Genomic DNA, 22,457 nt, shown 5'->3' on the forward strand with positions numbered 1-22,457 from the left:
AATTCTCCTTTGTTAACTTTCATTGACAAACCTATGACATATTGACAGCAGTAATGAATGCAACGCTCAGCTCAGCAAAGCAACGAGAGTGAGTGCTGTCAGATGGGGGCCCCCTTAAGGAGGTTTACTACTGTCATTGCAAAATTTGCACATTTTGGGCGGACGCTGTGGTTTAAAGTTTGTGAGCCCTCAGGGGCCCTTCACTGGTCTGGGGCCTCGAGCAGTTGCCTGCCTCGCCTGGTGACAAGCAGCACCTCTGACAGTTGCACGACACAAACTTTTAAAATAAAAAGCCTTCACTTAAAAGTAGACTGAGCAGCCTTTAATAAAGATAGACTAATAAGTCAAATGATAACAAAATTACAAGTACACATATTCATCTTATCTTCACATCCACAATAATTAAAATAAATATATTTCAATCAAACTTCAATTGAATCATATTCCTTATTTGTTCTTTTGCTATTCTAATAGAGAAGTTAGACCTGGGTCATCGAACTAACTGGCCTCTTAAAATTTCACTAGGTCTAACATATTGGAGAATTGAAATGTTTAAATTGAGCAGCCTTTATTTTCTCTTGTTTTTTCTAGTTGGTTTGGTAAAGCCTCTGAATTTTGATAACCGTCCCCAGTACCTCCATTATGGACCTGGAGATATGTTTAAACTGTAATTTCATGACTCAGTGTTTCAGACAAATGACCCAGTCAGTGAAAATTGAGGTGTGCAGGATGATTCAGTCACAGTGATTTATTAAGTCCCCTGTGTTTGCTGCCATCTAGCGGTGGAAAAATGAAGCATCTCCGAGGAGGGAGGTAACGACATGCCATTCCATTGCACCTTACAAGCCATATTGAGATAGCCTGGTCTCTTTCTGTGTGCGGTGCGGCGACTGAAACCAAAAGCAGAGCCTTTTGGTGTGTGTTTGTATGTGTGTGTGTGTGTGTGTGTTTATTGACAGCAACGCTGAACTGAGTTAAAAAAAAAAAAAAAAGGTGGAGGCTACAAGGATAAATGTTGTGACACCAGCAACAGGTAGAGTTGCTTTTACATTCCTAAGCTAGTGATACAAGAACACGTTTGTTCCCAGTGGAAGTACGGAAGTTGTCAAACGCCTCTCTATAGAGCCATCATGTCGTTTTACAGCCGGGAGTGTCGGTGAATTTACCGCGAGGTTTGTGAATCATTTAATGCTGCCGAGATTTTTCTTTTGGTTGAATCCAGAGAGGAAGCCTTCTGCATCTGCATTCAGCCCCCACTCATCATGCCCGTCCACAGGAGGCAGGTAAGTTACCTTGTACTTATATTCAAACATACATGAGCTGATCTGAGGTCAGCTCCTGCTTTTATACATTTACAATGTTGTCATATAGGCCTGCTGTCTTTAACAGCCAATCCTGCACCTGTCAGACTAAACATCTCCCATAGAAGCTACAAGCCCCACTCACCCACCAATCTCAATCTAGACTGGACTTCATTGTAAAGCTGAGATTTGATTAGGATTTAATGGGATGTATATGGTATGACAAGCTCTACCTCGCCTTCCCTATAAGCATGTGCGGTCTGTAAGTGAATAGCACAGATTGACATGATGGTGAGGGCAGGTCAAAAATGCTTAGCTGTCCCCTCACTGGTTAGGTGAACCCTCTTTGTTGACAGTCCTCCTCGGTGAGTCAGGATCTCCTCAGGTTTTTCTCAGCACAGTGGCGTTTCAGTGACACACCCCCACATCACAGTTTGACTGGATTCTTAAGTAGCTGATGACCTTTCTTCACATTTTCCCTAGCATCACATTACATATCTGTGGATTGATGAGAGCACAACAATTACTCACAATTAAACCATTATACAGCCCGTTCATTGAAGGTTGAAATATTAATATCAAATGTAATCATTCATTCATAGTGTGTAAATTTGCCATAAATGACTTTGTATTATTTAACAATCTTTGTCTTCCAGCCCAGTATCGAACTTCTGGAATTTATGGGAGTGGTGAAAGAAAATGGAAATGACCAGACATCACTTCCTCCTGTGGTAACTAAAAATCTTTCCACTTTATGACGTTCTAATATAATAACCAGACCGGAACATCTTAATTCCCAGATTAGTTTTGATACATATAATAACATGAAGTGTAACTCTAGAATATTTTATTTTGTCACGCAGCACACTCCTCTCTCGTACGACTATGTCCTAGTTGCAAAAACCATCGATTGCCAGCAGAGAGAGGCGTTCAGGAAACAAACTGAATATATTGAAGAGCTGAAAAGGAAGAACTTGAAAGTCACTGTAAGCATTCCAAGAAAAAAAAGAAGTGTCTTCAATCATAGGCTGAGTCAGCATGGTTCATTCACCCTTCTTGATTTGTGTCTTTCCTGTTAGAAAATTATAGACGATGATCTGGTCTTTTACGGGATTCAAGCGCCCAAAGAAATATTTGAGAAGTACAGGTATCTGCTCAAAGTGTCGGATGCTTGTAACTGGAGCTCGGATCAGAACATTGTACCGCTCAGCACCAGGTAACACATGTTGCTGCGTATGTCACATTTCACACAATCCCAGGTGGTATTTCATTGTCTGTATGCTTGTAAAGATGGTACACTCTAAATGATGTCTACGCTCAGCCTTTCTTCTATTAAACATTAAGGCTACTCATTTGCCTGAAATAATTATGTTTTTACAATCTTCAGCAGCAAGTTTAACTTTATAAGTGACCCGTGTCTTTGTTTCAGGATAAGGATTGTCCACTTCATCTTGAATCACACCCCTATACGTTCAGGAGGTGCGAAAGGCTCACTGTGTTTACATTTCTGATTGTGCTCAGGTCACTAGACGCCTCGTCGTTAATGTTTTTGTCTTGTCCTGTAATTCTTAGAGAATCTGCGGAATCTTATGAAGATGAAGGTTTTTGAGGCAAGATTCTGCTTGCACGAGGTAAATCTTCTCAAACAGAGTTAAAACCATTTCCTGTCTGTTGATGATGAATTGCACTCTATTACAGGTTGCAGTTTTGTCACCATATCTACTCTGATAGTTGGATTATTACAAGGAAATAAAAAAGAAAATGTGAAGCTTTGAGATTGTTTATATGATTTAAATGAAAACAGTAGTGATAAGCCAACATTGTCATTGTAGCCTGAATCCACATTTTCAGTTGTAAGTGATATAATTAGACCAGAATCTGGCACTGGTTATTCTGGATAAACACATTGTAATGCTAAAGATAGGGGCACGATGATCTCGTTTTATTCGCGCTAAGGCTTTGCTTTTCTGGTGGCTGGTTAGGTGTTTTTGTTTTCTTCTCAAATTTATGAAGTGAATCTTGGCAATGGTTTCTCAAAACAATGCAAAGCTGCCAAAAAAAGAACAGAGATGCTCACAAGTCAACGTTAATCCATTGAGTCATTCACTGCTGGGAGCAAGTGGGCATGTGTGAGAGGAGATGTGTGGATTGATTCAAATGTGCACATTTAGGCATGAACATACTAACACAGTGGGAAGTGAAGTCCTGCAAATGTGATTAAAAAAGATAATAATTAAATGTAAAGAAATTTCCCAAAGCTGATGAATCATCTGAATAGACATTCATTGGGGATTTTTTAATTGCATATATAAAGTAGTCAATCAATGTAAATGTACAGTAGTTTATGTTTTTTGCATTACAACCTTGTTTTCAGTTTGAATGTATTAACAGTTATATAAAATCCTCTCCCTCGTGTGTGTGGTTTCATCTGATTTGTTTGTGTGCTGGCTTTCAGAAAAGGAAGCAGAGAGAGCTGAAGGAGAGCTGGGCACGATGGACAGCCTGTCTCCAAGGGCAACCCATAACTGCTGTCAGGTTTGGACTGCAACACAACAGCTCATTCATCACTCTGCTTTTTACAGTCGCTGTTATCACTGCATCATTGTTCCCATGTCATCCTGCTGTGAAGTAGGTTCAAGTATCAACCAGAGAACAGCAGTCATGTCACCGCCAACGCACGATGCAGACATTGTTTGGATTAATATTCTTCATTATATACAATGATATCAGAGTTGTCTTTATCTTTAGATTCTTGCAAACTGAGTCCAAACATCAAACTGGTAGCTGTTATTGACACATTTCAACTTTTTTAAAGCCCCGATACCATTCCCATCAGCACACCACTTTACATCATGACTCTGCAGCATATATTTTTTTAGAATAAGAATAGAGGAATGGAAAATACAATGATAAAAGTCATTTTAGTATATAGATGTTAAACAATGCACTTCTACTAGTAACATGTAACAACGTTCCTTGAGTAAAATACAAAATAATTGTAATTGTAATCAATTCCTGAAAAAAAAACAATACGTACCAGTAATTCAAGTAACTTTTCAATTAAAGTATAGGTGACTACTAGAGCCCGACCGATTAATCGGCCAGCTGATAATATTGGCCGAAATTTGCATATCAAGTGACTATCGGTATCGGCTAATTTTATTGCAGATATGTGCGCATATTACTAGATTTATTAACCGTCAAATATCATTTCATTTGAGTTGTTTCATTGTATTGCACTATCAGTTCTCTTTCTGGCGGTAACCAGCAGAGTGCGCTATATGGATTACAACCAGCATTAACACTCTCCAGAGGGTCAAGCTGTGATGCACATACACACACAGTTACTTTTCAGTTGAGTGACCATCTCTATCTCTAAAGATCGAACATAGATCTAATAAAGATAACATCCAATTTATCGGTATCTGATTTTTTCTTTTCCTTATCTCGGTATCGACCCAAAAAAATCTCATATCAGTCGGGCCCTAGTGATTACAAAGTGGTTGTGTTCCCATATATCGTTTGAAGGAAAAAGCTTATTTGTAGACCTTATTTATCTTGTGAATTCAGAAAAGAGCTTAAACATTACTGCACAGTGTGGAGCTACTTTGTATTGAAGAACTTTTCAGATTAAAACATGTTTTAATAATAAGTTTCATTACTTTAATTAAGTTATTAAAATCGTTTTATTGCTTTACTGCACACGTTTTAACTAGTAGTCTGTAACCTCTTACAATTTCAGATGAATTAAAACGATTGTTTGGAAACACATACTGTTCTTAAATACATCCCCTAAACATCATGACTTTCATCATTTTACAAATTAGTATATTTGTACAGTTTACGTAGAAGGCATGTAGACATTGAGTACTTTCAGCATTTTGTATCAAACCACGATGAGATTGGTTGAAAACACAATTATCTTTATAAATAATGTTTACAAATTGCAAATGGAGGGCATTATTCTTGAGTAATCATGAGTGCTTTTTTTTCAACCTCATCAGCCTGTAATCTTCCTTCCATGTGTGTCTCTGTGTGTTTTCTCGTCTAGGAACTACTTTGGGGAGAAGGTGGCCTTGTACTACCTGTGGCTGGGCTGGTACACATATCTGCTCATCGCTCCCGCTCTCATCGGGGCCATAGTTTTCCTTTATGGTCTCGCCTTCTTTAACAGCTCGCCCCTCATGTAGGTTTGCACCTTAGACTGTTTAGACTGTTATATAAGTTCTATGGTTTGTACACATTTCTGCACTATATCACTTTACACTGTAATTAATGAAGTGCGTGTTGTGTTGTAGAAAGGAGGTTTGCGAGGCTGACACAGTCATGTGTCCGCTCTGTGACAAGAGATGCAAAGTGTGGCAGCTCTCCGACACCTGCACGTATGCTAAGGTACATCAGTGCATTCCCAGTATGCTACTGAATGGTGTTATAGTTAATTTGCACTCACTGCTGCTCTTATGCGCTGACAGGTGAGCCTGCTGTTTGATAATGAGGGCACGGTGCTCTTTGCAATGTTCATGGCAGTGTGGGGTGAGTTCTATATTATTTTGTGTTCAAGGTGTGATTTATACAAGTAACACATCATGTTGTGTCATCCAAAATGTTCATCATAGCCTGTATAAACCCATACAAAAGGCATATTGAGGGAAATTTACATTTTAATTATTGATCTTAATTTTTTTCCTGGACTGTCTTTAAATGGTCCTTTTTGGTTGGCTGTGTCGGAAAAATCGTCCAAGCAATTATTTTTTTCTGCCTCAGTTTGTTTTCCTTCCAACTACTTGGATGTTTCATGATTACTGGGACTGAAAAGAAAATGCCACATCTTTGAGAAAACCGACTTGGCTTGCTTATTTTTTCTTAATCAGCTTGTGCCATCTGGCTGTGGGAAGAGTTAAGTTATCAAGATCAGCCAAACCAGTCTTTTCAAGAAAAAATGAAAACATGTGTAGAAGAAAGTGTTTGAGTAAGTAATGTGATACAGAACAGGGAAGTGAAACTTTGATTTAGCAGTACAAAATATGCACAATTGATACTGCAAAAAACTTTAGTTTAAAAAAAAATAATTCGCTATAATATTGCAAATTATATTATTATATACAAACAAAGTCTCATGTGATAAATTTACCATCAAAGCAGTAGTTCACAGGTAGGGTGCTTGACCAGGTGTAGGTGTCTGTGTTTTCTCTCTCTTTCCTACCAATGCTTTTTTGCACTAAATCTAACCCAAACATTAACCTAAGTTTTCCTACTTCCTAGAACTTAACACATCCCACCATCTTTGTAACTATAATGTTTTTTTAGCACATGAATAACTGTCCCTGTCTTGGTTTGTTTGGGAAACAGCCTAAATCAGATATGCTGATAAAATAAATGTCACTAGATGGTAAACCTTTGATACAGGCCTATTTCCATTCATTTAATAAGAGACTAATGTCAAACTGCTGATGTAGATCTTTTGAAAATTGAAGCAGTGTGTTTTTACTGTTGTTTAATCCACATATTAAAGTGGTTTCACGCAACATGAAGCCAGAGCTGGTTTGAAACACGACCGTTGCCAAGCAACATTCTCCTCTCAGAGTTTCTGCGATTGGCTAATTATGTCCATTCTTACCCTGATTGGTTGTTTGGTTAAGAATAGATGAGTACTGAAAAAAAATACAAAGGAGGGCGCTGACAGACACAGATCAGACACACTTTTTTTAACAAATGAAAATTTCAGTTGAATATTGTTCATGACATGCAATGATGAAAATATTTGAATTAAACTAACATTTTAATTAAATAATAATACAATACATATGGCATTGTAGCTGAAGTATTTCAGTCTGCTTAATGAACACATATGTAACTTCTACTTTTACAGCAACACTGTTTTTGGAGTTCTGGAAGAGGCATCGCGCTTCTTATGTGTGCGAATGGAAAGTGTCCGATTGGTGTGAAGAGGAGGTATGATTCCTTGTATTCAATACATCAGATTAAACGAATACCAGAGCAGCATTCATTGGAATGCATGGTTATTAATTGTGTTTCTATTCTATTTAATTCTAGGAGGAACTAATTTTGGAGATAGTGAACAACGCTAACTGTGAACCAAAAAAGTATAAACACTCCTATCTGCGCAGTACTCTGGTTCTGATCTGTGTCACTATTATGGTGAGTGATTATAATACTTTTCACTTTGATGTCTTCAGGTTTAGGTTATAAAAAGAAAGTTTAAACATGTACAGTAAAAGAGCTTTTTGAAGGCTGGTACAAAGTGATGTGAAAAGATGTACTAAAGATGTGTGTTTGTGTTTGCCCAGATACTAGTGATCATCGGCCTCACACATGCCTTGGTGGTGTTCAGGGTGATTGTAGCAGTGCTCCTAGCTGAGGGATCATGGGAGTTCCTGAGCAATCACTCCAACAGTGGGGCCATGATGCTGGGGGCGGTCTTCCATTACCTCATCATCACAATCATGACAAGGGTACACAGGTCTCTAAATGTGCATCTCTTTGTTACTTTTTCTTTAATATTCCCTGTGTTTCTCTGACCATGGCTCCGTCTTTGCAGATCAACAGGATAGTAGCCATGAAGCTGTGTGAAATAGGTACGTAAATTCTAAATATCTGTATTACTATGTAGTGCAGCATATTAAAGAAATGAGCTTTTATACTTTGATCAGACTTGTTTGTCAGAATTAAACGTTAGCGTTACATGCTCCATTTAAATACAGCTGCATGGTGTGCAGTGACAGTTAATCGACAGGATGCTGGTCAGACATGCAGATAACAAACTGACAAATGGGTCTAAACACTTTTTGCAGTTTCTTTGAGAGAATTGGAGACAAATCTGACGTTACAAACAATGACAAGAGGACCCAAATCAGGCCTACAGTACATATACATGACACATTGCTCAGTGTCTTTATCATATGATGAAATGTTCATGTTCATGAACAGACAGCAGCGTTTTAGATTAAAGATGAACATTGGAACTAGGCAACCACATACACTGATTGATAAGAAGTAAAGACGTGTTATGGGTCAGGTGATGTTCAAGGCTGGGGAAGAGACTCAATGAGGGCACCTACAGTAGAGGGAAGATAGAACATACAATACAATAACCTCAGAAAGAGATGGAAAGAAGGAAGATGGAATCTTCAACAAAATATACATTGGGCTGTTGTGGTGGGTCATAAAATGACGTCTAGTCTGTTGTTTCTTTTGTTGACTTAATCATCCTTTTTCACAACAATTATTTTGTCATCTGACTTAAGCCTGGGTTTAATTCATTGATCACTCATTGCTTGAGCCACTTAGATAGACTCTATCTATCTGATAGAGCATGTAGGCGTCATGTGACATATCAGCAGTTCATCGAGTGTCCACTTGAGGCGGGCTCCAGAGGCCAAGGAATCCCTGTTTGGTCCCATGTTTAAAGGTCTAATCAGTAAGCCATCTACTGAATGAAATGATAAAATGACCTTACTGTATCATCAATAAGGAAACATGCTATGTTGAAGTGCCAGTATGTCCTCCTTCTAAATCTGACACATTTAATTGAAACATAGCCATGATATGTTTATATCCATTTTTGTTGGTGAAGGCCGGGGGAGCAAGCCAGGTTTGGCTGGGATGTGGGAATAAGTTTCCTAAACTAACTTTGTAAATAGAAGATTAATCAAAAAAAAAAAAGGCAAACTAAGCAAAATCACATACTGATGATGTGTGCACCTGTATAACAACATTCAGAAAAAGAGGTAATAGGTTCTTTATTGGTACCTAGGAAGGTGCATTTGTTGGGCAGACAGGATATTAAGTGTTCCAATAGATACACATACCACATAACAATACAAATTCAAGGATAAAAAGACCAGACAGAATACATTAAAACAAACATCATCGATTACATCAGGTCATGGCCTTACACACAGAGGTGATACAGGTAGTACTAAAAAATGAAAAACTGATGTAGGCTGTACTGTGTGTGAAATTGTTCCATCCACTGACCACATAGTGAAGTGAACTCACACTGACAGGAAGTGTGTCTTCAACAGAGGAAACCTCGTTTGCTACCACAGAGAAGAGTTTCACAGTCAAGATGTTCACCTTCCAGTTCTTTACCTATTTCTCCTCCCTCTTCTACGTCGCCTTTTTTCTGGGCAGGTAAGGCATCTTGGATCAGTTCATCCACATTTTCTAACCTTTAAGTGGGTGTCATTTTGTAAGCTGTATACGTTTTTTTGTTTTTTTGTGTGTATTGCTATAATTTCAAACATATCAAGTCAGATTCCAAAACCCCCACAAGACAGTGTAAACACAGCGGACTGTTATTACCCTTAATTATTTACACCAAACAATTCTAACCTAATAAGATGAAAGTCTGACCTCTTTTGTGACAAAAATGGCAGGATAAATGGGCATCCAGGTGGATATGTCCGAATTGCAGGGAAATGGAGGTTAGAGGAAGTAAGTGACTCAAATATGTATTATTTTGGAATTACTTTAGGAAAAAATGAAATTTTACTATAAATTGATGTATCTGTATGTATTAAAAAATCCTTCTCCTGTACAGTGCCATCCCAGTGGGTGCCTCACAGACCTATTCATCCAAATGGCCATTATAATGGTGCTCAAGCAAACCATCAGTAATGTCTTTGAGTTCGCTGGCCCGTAAGTGTAAACCGCAGTTATTATGTCCGCCGCATACTGCACCTGGTTTGTTGCACCTGTGGTTTTAAAAGCTGTCCCTTGTTTGCATCAGCTGGTTCTCCAGGTGGCTGAAGAGAAGAAACACAAAGAAGCTGCAGAGGAAGTGTGCTCACTGCTACCTGAAAGATGAATCGGAGGGTAAATACGGAGCTGAACTGTGTGAAAACTGCAAGCTTCGAGACTGGCTCAGCAACTACCGGCTGAATGACGTTGACTCCTTCAGCCTGTTCCATGAGTTCCTGGAGATGGGTATGCACACCGCTCAAATCTTGAACGATAAGAAAATAGACGAACGCTGAAATGGTTTTGGTAAATCGCATTGCTCTTCGCTCTCTCTCCTCAGTGATCCAGTTCAGCTTCACCACCATATTTGTGGCGGCGTTTCCTCTTGCTCCTCTGCTCGCCCTCATTAACAACGTCATTGAGATTCGCTTGGATGCTATCAAAATGGTCACTCTGGAGCGCAGACTTGTTCCAAAGAAAACAAACGATATTGGTGAGTGGGACTTTTTTTTTTTTTTTGGCAGTAAAATGTTTGTTTGCTTGTTTACACTGTAGGTGAAGTTCTCCTCACATTAACGCTCCCTCTCCTCAGGTGTGTGGATCAACGTGCTGGAGGCCATTGGGGTATTAGCTGTCATTGCTAATGGGCTGGTCATTGGTGTTTCTTCAGACTTCATTCCTCGACTGGTGTACCACTACCGCTACGGCCCATGTGCAAACGGCACTGTGACAGATATCGAGTAAGTATCGTTCCTCTAAAAGAGATTAAGTGTTCATTCTCTCCTATCGTTTTAATACTAGCATTCATTTATTTTCTCTTTTCAAAGCTGCATGGCTGGTTACATCAACAACTCCCTCTCCATTGCACGAATGGATGACAAAAACATACTAAATGAGTTTTCGTCTTATCAGATGGTCGCTCCCAGTGGACTGAACGTCTCTTACTGCAGGTTTGTTCAATGTGTTTACTTTTTCTCCTACAGCTGAATAATTATCATTTCACTGTCACCGTTCTGGCAATAAGTGTTGAGAACCCAAAAGAGAAACCAAAGTTTAAAGATGTAAATTAATTTGAAAACAGCACTGCTGTATGTAAGCTGTGAACAATGTATATACAGATTGACACTTTAAATACAAATCATGGTTATATAATGAACGCGTTTGAATTCATTGTTCAAACACACAAGAGTAAATTATTCTTAAAGTCACCATATCCATCTAGCCATCCATCTTCTTCTGTTTATCTGGGGCTGGTTTGGCTTGTGGCAGCCGGCTTGGCAAGTTGACCGAGAAGTCCCTCTCCCCAGCAACCTTTGCCCAGCTACCCTTCAGACAAAACTCATTTCAGCAGCTTGCATTCGCAATCTCATTCTTTTGGTAACTACCCAAAGCTCATGACCATTGATAAGGGTTAGAACTCAGATTGACTTCTGACTTCTTCCAGAGAGACCCCTAGGCAAGCCAAGTTAAAGGCCTCCTTCATCGCTGGTGTCCACCATAAAGTCACTATAGTTTTAATTCATTATGTTACTATAATTATGATTAGAATGACATTCAAATACTGGGAACAATTGAACTCTTTGTAGAACATTATGATCAACGCACACACTGACACACGCTGACACACACACATCCGCCAAACTTTTCCCTCTGCCAGTGCGCCTATAATCATTCAGTAAATCACACCATCATCCTCCTTTCCCTCTCCGTTTCATAGCGCAATTAAGGGTGCACACTTGAAAGCTCTATTTTGTTCCAAACAGAGGCGGCCCATTTCCGCATACTAAATAGGCGGATGGGGCGCGCATGGGTGATCGCATGATTGATTGATTAATTAAATGTTTGTTTTGAAAGTATCGCCACCGATACATTACAGTGGTGGTACTAAAATATGCATGAGAATGGGTAATTTAGGGGTGAGTAAAACATGTTAATTTAACAGAGTACAAATTGCTCATTCATGAAATAATGTGTGTCTTTAAAATGTTAGGCAATTTATAACGCCCAGTGGGAGGGGCTTCTTGTGTTTAAAAGAGAGCTGCTTGCTGCTTTCAAGCAGTCTAGGGTGGTTACAGCGAAGGTAACATGTTACAGCAGAGACTTTCTTTTTTTGAAGTACAGTTTGTTTGCTGAGTTATGTGGATTTTGTTTTTGGACGACTTTTGTTTTGTAAATAGTTTAAATAGTATAAACACCATTTATTTTTTTCCCTGTTTTTGCATTTTTGCATTTTTGTAAATATCTATCACTGCACTTTGGGAGGCCGGCAAAAATAAAAACACTTCACTTACAGTCTGCGACTACGCCTGTTTTTTAAGTTTTTGGGTGGATTGAAAGAGGACCCCGTCACAGTGTGAGTATTGGGGAGACGATAAAACGAATGAAATAAAAAAAAACGTAAAGTTTATTCAAGAATAAATTATTAATAGCTTAAAAATGAAGAAAGAATGGGAAACAAATACAATACATTGAGAAGAACATAAACAAATCTGCTTCAATATATCAAGCAGTGTCAGCTTTAAGAAATTGATAAAAGAAGAAAAACATCTGTTTTCTGTTTCAGCTACAAAGACTACAGGAGCAACCAGGACTACAGTCTGACCCCACAATACTGGCTAATATTAGCCGTACGCTTTGCATTTGTCATCCTGTTTGAGGTAAGACTTATCCACCATGACAAAACAAGAACCTCTGACAAACTTTTCTTACACTGCTTCCTTTTAGCATTTTAAACAATACACATACATCCTCAAGACTTCCCAGAACAATGTTGCTCAATTTCTAACACCTAAAACTAAGCCAGGGAGTGAGTATCTTCAATGTAGCTATATTATCGATTTAAATAAAAATAATAATTACATAATAACATTTTCCCTTTGCTTTCAGCACGTTGTTGTCATATGCAAGTTCATTGCAGCCTGGTTTGTACCGAGCGCTCCCATCCAGGTCAAGAATGACAGACTCTTTGATAGACTCAAAAGACTAAAAGAGGAGCTCAGGTGAGTCTGAAATAACATGACATTTTACTGACCATGGCTGCTAGTTATACAACCTTCATTCAAATCAAGTCCTCCAATACAGTTTCAGAAATTATCTGAATACCTGTTATGAAAAAAGTATTAAAAACAGAATGATGTCGACTCATAAGCACACAATGTGTCTGCTATAAATACTGTAACTGACTAAGCTTGTTTGGATTTCTTACAGTTCATTTGAAGCGCGATACCACTCAGACCCTTAAATGTTTCACATTTTCCAAGGAGGACATGAACCCAGTGTTGCCTTGTGCACTAAGGTTTCCTAACTAACACAGTGTTGAGTCCACTTTAAAGCCATTAATCATCTCTACAGAGTTCAGATGGAGGCTCTCACTCTCTTTAGTTGTTTACAGTTGAATGTTAAGTGCTGCTACTTTGATCCTCAGCTGTAAAATGGACTTTGAAGACAGACAAGTTGTGCTGTTTCTGATTTTACTGAACATGTCTTTCATGAGATTATTCTAATTCTATTTTAAGAATGCACATTTAGCTTATATTTGGATCTCTATATTTGTGAGACGTATGTGAGTGTTTTTAATTGAAGCCAAACATAATTTATACTGCTTTTGCACTTACAGTAAAGAGTGTTTGCTGCAATGCTGCCTTATAATGTAAATAAGCGCTGTGATGAATGTCAGTACTGCATTTGCATTCTGATGGTGTCTTTAGTAAATCAGATATAAGAATGTTTTGCATTGTAATATTTTATATTATTGAATAAAAGAGGAAACTTTTGGCCCCGTTGTAATGTCACTTTTATTGATGTATGTTAAGTATTGTATTGCAAAGTAAAAAAAATTGCTGTTGTGCCATATACCTTTTTAGTTGACCATAGTAATCTTATAAAAGCTTCTATATCTGTTTTATAGAATAGAATTACTTTATTGATCCCAAACTGGGAAATTGTGGCATTACAGCAGCAGGTTATCCAAACACACAATATGAGTAAAAAAACACAATGTTAGCAAATCTAAACACAATATAATATTAACTACAAAGTAAATAAGCACTAAAAATATCAAAAATAAGAATGTGAATATATACAACCAGGATTTAACTAAGCATTACTAGTCTTAAATAGGAAGATTAAATATGGAAGATTGAATGTAAATGTGTAAAAACAGAGTTGTAAATGGACAGTATTGACATAAATTAAAGTGCATGAGTGTAGACATATAATAAGCAGAAACTATTCAATATAAGGGTGATTAGACAGACAAATGAAGTGAACATGAGTGCAGGGATACATTTTAAATTTAACATGTGCACAACAGATTACAGTATGCAGAGACAGATATTATCATGATGACAGTTCTCTGCTCACATGAGGTGAGCTGTTGTACAGAGTTATGGCCTTCGGTAAAAAAAGATGTTATATGTTGTCCTTAGAGTTTTGACCAACACCTGAGTCATGTCCTCTTTCACAGTACATAGGAAACTGGGACATCTAGTATCTTAAGAAAGTATCCTATTCTTTCTATATTGAATTCACATTAGAAAATCATTAATTGTTTGAACGGGTCCGCATGAAATGTGTGTGTGTGTGTGTGTGTGTGTGTGTGTGTGTGTGTGTGTGTGTGTGTGTGTGTGTGTGTGTGTGTGTGTGTGTGTGTGTGTGTGTGTGTGTGTGTGTGTGTGCGTGCGTGCGTGCGTGCGCGCGCGTGGGAGGGTTCCCAAGTGGGAACACAGGTGTATTTTATGAAGTTTCCCTACATCATCTCTTTCCAGGTTTCATCAGGACTGAAACTGCAGGTGAAAGCCGGTGAAAACCTCACGTGACCCCCAAGCAGCCAATAGCCGTCAGAGTTTCAGGTCTCTCCAGGTGCAGTTTGGTACAACAGTGGGCTGACGTCTGCGTAGTCGCCTATGCGGCTTTGCTAAATGTAACTACACCGTAACAAACTACAAAAAAGTTCGCTTATTGCTAGTTATGTAGTTTTGTCAAAAGAAAAAATAAACTCTCCACTCGGATTATTGATCACTAAGGGAGAAGGAAGAGGAAGACTGCGGCTGATGGCTGTGATTTTAACCGCGTTCATATTGGTGAGCACTGTCAGGTGGAGCGTGACTTTCCACGTAGCTGGTAAGGATGCTCAAACTACACTTTCATTTAGTCAGACATAATAGCTTCAACTTTATTGGTGTTCATTCACTCAATGTGCCTCCAATTAACTTTGTATTCGCTTGAATTCGTGTCCAACAAAAATGACTTGTGAAAGCAGGTCAATGAGCATATGGTCAGTGTGTGCAGGGTCAGAGTGTCTGTCACAGTCACATGTTGTTACCTGGCAACATGAGGACTAGACCCGGACTTCGGACCCGGATGTGTGCCCCTGCTGTGTTTGAGAGCAATACAACAATGGGAAGTCAAGGGAGGAACCAGAGAGAGTAGTTGTGCGGGTTATGCGTGGGTTTTGGTCACAGTTACGATGAGCGCATGCGCGTAATACCTTGCAGAACGGGTCCCTGTCCAAAATGGACACTCCCTTTTTCAAAAAACTGTCTTGAGGGCTATTGTAGAAGATTCAAACTCAACAGAACACCACTCTGCCTACAGTCTGCCTGGCTGAAATCACTAAAAACCTGTATGTCCTCGCCGTGGCAAGTTAAGATAACATTAAGAAAGGAAGTGTTGAAGTACTGCAGAGAGATTCATTGGCTTACAAATATTTTAATAATTAATATAGATGCAAGAAATATATTTGGTTACAGACCCCAGTGAAAAAAGGAAAATGTGATGCCAGAATGATAACTTCCACCAGTTGTGAATCAAATGGCAATTGAATTGAACAAAATTAGATTTTTTTTTTCTCGTTTTCACACATTGTGCCACCGGAGTGCATAATTCATATGCCAGCGTTGTATTTGCCTGCATAGAGAGGATTTGCATTTAGGAATAACAGGGAGTCCTGGTTTAGGATCTATAATTAGAGTATGTAGTGAACCAAATCCTGTAAGAAAGTCACTGAGGGGATGAATGTAGGAAGCTATTTCAGACTTTTAGCTAGAAAGAACAAACCATGTCTATTGTTCTTCCAGTTCGATACATCAATCCCATTATTATCAACACACACTCCATGCAATGTTCCACTGCGTCCTCATACAAAATTGCAAATGTAAAATGGTTAAGTCCAATCCACCATCAGGTTAAAACTCCCACAGGCTGACATGGTTGAAAACTACATGGCTTCATCCAAACACCTGAGGCTTCCTGCAGTTGCTGAAGTTGCTGAAGATGCTCAAGACGATTAAGGGCAAAAATAAGATAAAAAACATGTTTAAGCTCCAACAGTGTCTTAAACTTAAAGAAGCAGAATTACATTTTGGACAGAAAACATGAGATAGTTCTTGCTCTGACATTAAGAAGACTGTGTAAACTTGCTCCATCTCCGTTTGCAGCTCAGACCTGCGTGGATGAGAGCAGGTTTGAGGAGCAGGTGGTCTATCTTGGGCAACAAGGGGCTTCTTTTCAGCTGAGGTGCCCTCACGGGATTGTTCAGCCACAGAACTCGTCCCAGCTCCAGCTGAACTGGCAGAAGGACTGTCAGCAGCTCCTCCACCAGGAGGGGAAGGCTTACCTGCAGTTTACCAACCTCAGCGTGGAAGACCAGGGAAATTACACCTGTGTGCAACAGGGCAACAGCACGGCCTCATTCACAGTGCGTCTCATAATTAAAGGTAAGTGCTAAATCCATATATAAGTGATATGAATTCATTTTAAAGTCAAACTTAGCGATTATTTGTCCTCGTAGTTGAGTTTACGTGGGGGTTAAAGGAGATAGTTGGCTGCACATATTTTGTTTCAGCGTTGCCTCCAGCAGCAGCAGCAGGCATGAAGGACTCTATTGTTGCAGAGCACAGGCAGTGAGCACAGATAAAAGGTATATGTCTTTCCACAGAATCCCAGTGCTCCAAAGTCCCAGAGTTTAAACCTAATGGGGGCCCGACCAGACTCTGGGGGGCCGTGGAATCCAGTGTAAAACTGAACTGCAGCGCTCTCCTCCTCTGGGACCCTGAAGAGGAACAATGTGAAACTGCGCTGCACTGGACTAAAGATGGAAAACCCTTCACCAATCACACACTTTACACACAGAACACCTCCTCGTGGTGATTTGAGCCTATTAAAACATCTGTTTCTGTTTTCACTAAGTTATCCAAAGAAGTTGACAGTACAAGTATGATCAACTTTTTGTACTCACTTTCAGGTATCCTGCTGCGGGAAAGCTGATGGTAACCAGTCTGCTGGTGGTCACACTCAGAGAGCAGGATGATTTTGGGCTCTACAGTTGCACCGTGAGGAACATTTCCTCTGATTTCAGCCTGGAGGATTCAAGTAAGACAGCTTAGATATCTACCAACAACATACATGCTGCATCTCTCACAGTCTGTGCTGCACCTGCTGGTATATATTTGAAAAAAAAAAGACCCTCCCAAAAAACACATGCACACAAATGCAACAAAGTAGAACAAAGAAAACTACGAGAGGCAATGCTGATTAAAAAAGTACTAGTTTTAATGACAAAAACAATCAACAACTGGTTGATTGATGTTTTCCCTTTACTTTTTAGGACTTCGGGGGCTTGGTACATAACCATTAGATACAGTGCTTTTTAATTTTTCAAAGTGTTGGCTTGAAGCATGGCTCTGCAAGTAATGGATCAGCACTAGACTGACACCAGTCTAAACGTGAATAGTTGAATCCGGCAGCCACTTACGAGGCTTTGTGTTTTGAAACTTGCCACATAATAGCAACATGTGTTTTTGTAAATGGATATGATTTGCTGTGTTTTAAATAATGAAGAATATTCGTAGTGACTAATTGCTACAGTTGTCTTACCAGTCATGATGAAACCACAAATACTTGCTCCCTCAAAACAAGAAGGATGAGAATTTAAAGCTGTCCACGGGAGCTTTCACAGCACACCCTGAGGGCTTATGCAAATATATCACTGCTGTTTTGTCAGTTTCTGCTGACTATTCCTGGAGGAATTCCGTTCTTAAGATTCTTGTGGTTTTTTTTGTAATAGAGGAGCTACAACACATAGATACTTAGACAATACATACTTTATATCACTACTGTGTCTGTAATGTGCAATTACACCTTGTTGGGAGGACTGGTCTTAAGAATTTTCTAATCAAGTTGCATGAATGACTTAAGGGTAAAAGAAGTCCGATTCAATAAAACCTCCATCCAAACTCTGACGGACTGTAGCTTACTCGAGTAGTTCACTTTGCTTGGAGCCGATTGGCTGCTTAAACATCTGACACCTCAGTCAGGTGTGAGCCAAAGGTTTTTTTTTAAATGTAGACATTTAAAAAAAAACCTTTGGCTCACACCTGACTGATTGAGTTAAGCTGGGACAGAATACCACAGCAACATTTCTGTGCAAAGATAAAAGCTTTGGTCCCAAATCTTTGGTCCTGGATTCACTGCATTGATTTTTTTAGTAGGAGAGTTTCACAGCGATACTCTACATAGTCCATCCACTTCTATAGTTTCTGGTTTCAGTTTTAATAACATTTTTTGTTTCATTATGTTGTGCTTATCTTTTTTATTGTTTCCCTTGTGTATGCTCAGACAGCCCCAACCACACAGCTGCTGTCATTGCAGCCATCATTCTGCTCCTCTGCCTCGCTGTAGCTGCTGTCATGTATGTCAAATGTCACCTGAACATCAAACTCTGGTACAAGAACTCCTACGGGGACTATGAACTCAATGGTGAGACTTTCGCTGACGTGAAATTAGGTTTCTATTTCTGTGTATGAAAGTTGCAGCATCACTTTAACACCACTGGCTTGTTTGTGTCTCCATGTCCTCAGATGGCAAATTATACGATGCATATATCTCCTATGTGAACAATGATTATGACAGGAAGTTTGTCAGCTTCATTCTCAAGCCTCACCTGGAGAACAAAAACAGGTACAAGGTGCACCTCAATGACAACGAAATCCTACCTGGATCAGGTAAGCTTGGTGTCTGTTAGTTTTTTGAGGAATTAAAGAAAGATTTGAATACATTTGTACTCATGTTATGCAGATATTTTTTGTAATTAATCCTGACAGTCAAGGATTTTCTTATTCTACTGTCATCATCTGTAATTCTGGGGCCTAAAGATGGCTCTCATGGATTTGTTAATGTTTCTACAAATGTAGCATGTACAAATTAAAAGCAACAGTTATCTCTGTAACTTGATGCTGCTGATATTTGTGACCTGTATGTATCCAGCTCTTGGGGGCTGTATTTGCAAAACAGATCCCTGGCTTGCTTATTTCAATATATGCAGATTTTAGACTATGCAAAATATTTTGTGTTTCCAGAACCTTCTGCAGAGCTGCTGATGAACATAAGTCGCTCACGGCGTCTGATTGTGTTGCTTTCTCATGCTTACCTTGAGCAGGACTGGTGCATTAACAACTTCAGGTCAGATGAATTTCATGTAGTCTGTTGTAAAACCATTATTTGAATTAGGAAGATCACTGTGTCGTCATTACTTTTCACCACTTGAGGTCAGTGTTGCAGCTGTATTCTGCAGGGACTACAGTATCTCCTGTCGTGACACAGTGTAGCTGTGCATGTTTTCAGACAGGGCTTCCTGCACCTGCTGGAGTTGAGTCAGCAGCCCATCCTCATCCTGTTGGAGGGTCAGTCTAAACGCATGAGGCCTGAGGTCAAGCAGCTGCTCAGTGAGCACCAGCACTGCCTCACCATCCTCACCTGGAAGCACAACTCTGTGGTAAGATTCACAGTAACCTCACTTAATTGTATCGATAAAGAACAAGCTGTCCATGAAAATTTGGAAATTTGATTAACTAGAAGGTGTGACTATAATGGCAGTTAAATTCATACGAGAGATCATCCTGATTGGTTCATAAAAGCATGTGACATCACATTTCTCCAGCTGAACTCTGCTTACTGAAAAACAAAGCATGTGAAGGAACCACAGCTGTTAAAACTCAAGCAGAGAAGTTTGTGTTCATGTTGGATCATCCTGTTGTCATAGTTACAGCCAAAAGGGCCAGGAGGATGTTATTGCTACAGCTGACGTCAGTCTTTAAAATGATAAAAACTAGATTTTTTTTAAATTGCATTCATGGTGCACTGGATAGCCTAGTGGTTATGTTGCATGCATGCACCATGTAGGGAGGCTATGACCTCATGGCAGTGGACATGGGTTTGAATCCAACCTCGGCCCTTCACTGTATATCTTCCCCCACTTTCTCCTCCCAACATCTCCTGTCTCTCATCAGCTGTCCTGTCCACTAAAAGCAGACAACAAAAAAGCATTTATAGAAGTTTTGAGTGTGGCGATTTTAATAAATCCTCTGAACATTTCAGTTAAAGTTAGTAATTTAAGTATGTTTTATATATTAGTGAGTTCTGCTTCTGCAGTTCAGTTAATTGTGGTGTAATGTGTCGTGTTTGGTCCCCCCCTTTGTTTTTGTGTCCACAGACTCCCTCCTCAGTCTTCTGGAAGGAGCTGGCCTTGGCGATGCCTCGCAGGGTCGTCTTTCACAGTGAGGCTGCAGGCGACCCTCAGACTTTGCTGCAAGATGACAGGGACCCAATGCTGACCCTGAACCCTGACTACCTGGACTGTCGCTCAGACACAGACCCTGCTGGAGATCTGGGTAAGATCAACAGAGTAGTGCTTACATAGGATAATTCTTTGAATAAAGATAACTATGGCTCAATTTTTGCACAATTGCGGGTTTCGTTCATACTTTCCGATTCAATTGAAGGAAAAAATATATTACACGTGCACTATCTTACACTAATGAAGGTGATTATTGTCTCCACACAAAAATGAGGCAAGCAGGCTCTTGTTTAACAACCATCTTATAATGACTCTGATCCAATCAAAGATTAAAAGCATGTCATCAATTTGGCCTTTTTTGTTCATTTTGACACATGGCTGTTTGACTGTTTATGGCCTAGTTTGAATCAACAAACGTAGACCTAAGTAGGATTAATCTTTAACTTCAGTATAAGCAAACCACAGGACATGCTGACAGTGCAGTTTTTTAAGTTCAGCTTGTCTGGAATTTTTTATGTATACACATACCATGCAGATATAAGAGGTTAATACTCTTAAGGTAATGTGCAGCTCAGTGTTTTCTTACTTGCTGATGGTAAGATAGATAGAAAAGTTAAATGAATGCTTCTGTCTAAATGTAACAAAATCAGACCACAAGAACCTTTCAAACCGAATATCATTCATGAAACTAGTTCCAAAACAGAAGTGTAAATGCCTTGCCAACAAATAGAAAAAGAACGAATAGAGAGAAAGGAAAAGAGTGTCCTGACACTTAAAAATGATAAAACAATAAACATTAAAACAGTCCAGTTTGTGAAAAGTTGCAGTTGTTTTGGCTGTGGCATAGCAGATCTTGAGGAAGGACTAAACAATGTGGTGTATGAGTGCAGCATCATTGTCTTCTCGTGTTGAATTTCCTCAGCTGCCACAGGAAGTACATCCTCTGTTGTTTCCCCCCTGGTAACAGCATTTAAGCTAAGCTAACCAGCTGGTGGCTTTAGTTCATGTTGAGACTGAAAGATACGGTAACAAAAATACATAAATTCATGTTTCAAAAAATGTCAAACTCCAACTTCAATGAGCCCAATTTTGTATTGAGGACTAGCATCTTGCCACTATTTTGTGAAAAAAATATTTTAGCCTGATGTTTGAATTTATCACAACCTGGTGCGGCAAATAGCAAATATGACTGAAACTAGAATTCAAATGAAGTTCAGCAGTAGATCAGATGATAAGTATTCTTTGATTTAGGATCTGTTTGTCTCTTCTGTGTCTTCTGTTGCAGGGCTCCGGCTACCTGTGTATAAATCTCTGGCCTGTAGAGCTCCTGTCCTCCCGCCTGCTCCTCTCAGCACTGCTGAGCCCAAACCTCCTGACATCGACGTGTCCGACCTTGGATCACGAAACTATGGAGCACGCTCAGACTTTTACTGCCTTTTCACTGAGGAGGATATTTAATCCGCACTCCCCTTACTTCTGCTGATCTCTGGAAGATGTCTTCGTCATTGTCCTCTTTAGAAATACTTCAAATGTATCTAGGACTACATGGTTACTTTTGCTTTTGTACAGTGTGTTTCAAAATCAGCGTTTTCCCTCTGAGCTTACCAAAGACTGGTCTTTAATGGTTTTTATTTTTTAAGTTTGTGTAGAATATTTAATTAAGCAGTTAGCTGTCTGCACACAGAGGATTGGTAAAGAAGAATAATAATATACCTGTGGAGAGTTTCTCTGTTTGCACACCAGTAAAATAAACTGAACTCTTGTGATTGTAGAGCCCACTGCTTTCCTGTGTCTTCTTAGAACAAGATGATCAGGCTATTAAACGATCTGATAAATATCTGGCTCTTTAGCCGGCCTGTGACCCTTAAGAGCAAAGATTA

At 39.3% G+C, this 22,457-nt stretch overlaps 2 protein-coding genes across 2 annotated transcripts; both read left to right on the forward strand.

The window, feature by feature from the left end:
* Window positions 1-821: 821 nt before the first annotated feature.
* Window positions 822-13,779, forward strand: LOC110003477 (anoctamin-9). Its single transcript, XM_029282406.2, has 24 exons — window positions 822-1,283; window positions 1,958-2,032; window positions 2,165-2,287; window positions 2,381-2,517; window positions 2,731-2,780; window positions 2,874-2,932; window positions 3,757-3,836; window positions 5,353-5,487; window positions 5,600-5,693; window positions 5,774-5,834; window positions 7,171-7,253; window positions 7,356-7,460; window positions 7,610-7,774; window positions 7,861-7,897; window positions 9,347-9,455; window positions 9,701-9,758; window positions 9,865-9,962; window positions 10,054-10,250; window positions 10,345-10,497; window positions 10,597-10,744; window positions 10,832-10,954; window positions 12,568-12,661; window positions 12,891-13,003; window positions 13,212-13,779. The coding sequence occupies exons 1-24, from the start codon at window positions 1,263-1,265 to the stop codon at window positions 13,243-13,245; spliced, it is 2,352 nt and encodes a 783-aa protein (XP_029138239.2). The 5' UTR covers window positions 822-1,262; the 3' UTR covers window positions 13,246-13,779.
* A 1,073-nt stretch (window positions 13,780-14,852) lies between these two features.
* On the forward strand, window positions 14,853-22,350 carry sigirr (single immunoglobulin and toll-interleukin 1 receptor (TIR) domain). The gene is made up of 10 exons (XM_020659141.3): window positions 14,853-15,125; window positions 16,442-16,720; window positions 16,942-17,149; window positions 17,248-17,375; window positions 18,621-18,761; window positions 18,863-19,006; window positions 19,361-19,463; window positions 19,626-19,776; window positions 20,494-20,671; window positions 21,863-22,350. Exons 1-10 carry the CDS (start codon window positions 15,056-15,058, stop codon window positions 22,033-22,035), a joined length of 1,575 nt encoding a protein of 524 aa, XP_020514797.2. The 5' UTR covers window positions 14,853-15,055; the 3' UTR covers window positions 22,036-22,350.
* Window positions 22,351-22,457: the final 107 nt, after the last annotated feature.

Source organism: Labrus bergylta, chromosome 7, assembly GCF_963930695.1.
Source record: "Labrus bergylta chromosome 7, fLabBer1.1, whole genome shotgun sequence".
NCBI lineage: Eukaryota > Metazoa > Chordata > Actinopteri > Labriformes > Labridae > Labrus > Labrus bergylta.

Bases quoted from the DNA above. Each gene is read 5' to 3' on its own strand.
- LOC110003477 (XM_029282406.2), top strand. From the start codon at position 1,263: ATGCCCGTCCACAGGAGGCAG. The intron at 10,745-10,831 runs GTAAGTATCGTT...CTCTTTTCAAAG, and splicing joins GGCACTGTGACAGATATCGA to CTGCATGGCTGGTTACATCA. The intron at 13,004-13,211 runs GTGAGTCTGAAA...GATTTCTTACAG, and splicing joins AGACTAAAAGAGGAGCTCAG to TTCATTTGAAGCGCGATACC.
- sigirr (XM_020659141.3), top strand. From the start codon at position 15,056: ATGGCTGTGATTTTAACCGCGTTCATATTGGTGAGCACTGTCAGGTGG. The intron at 19,007-19,360 runs GTAAGCTTGGTG...TTGTGTTTCCAG, and splicing joins CGAAATCCTACCTGGATCAG to AACCTTCTGCAGAGCTGCTG. The intron at 19,464-19,625 runs GTCAGATGAATT...GCATGTTTTCAG, and splicing joins TGGTGCATTAACAACTTCAG to ACAGGGCTTCCTGCACCTGC.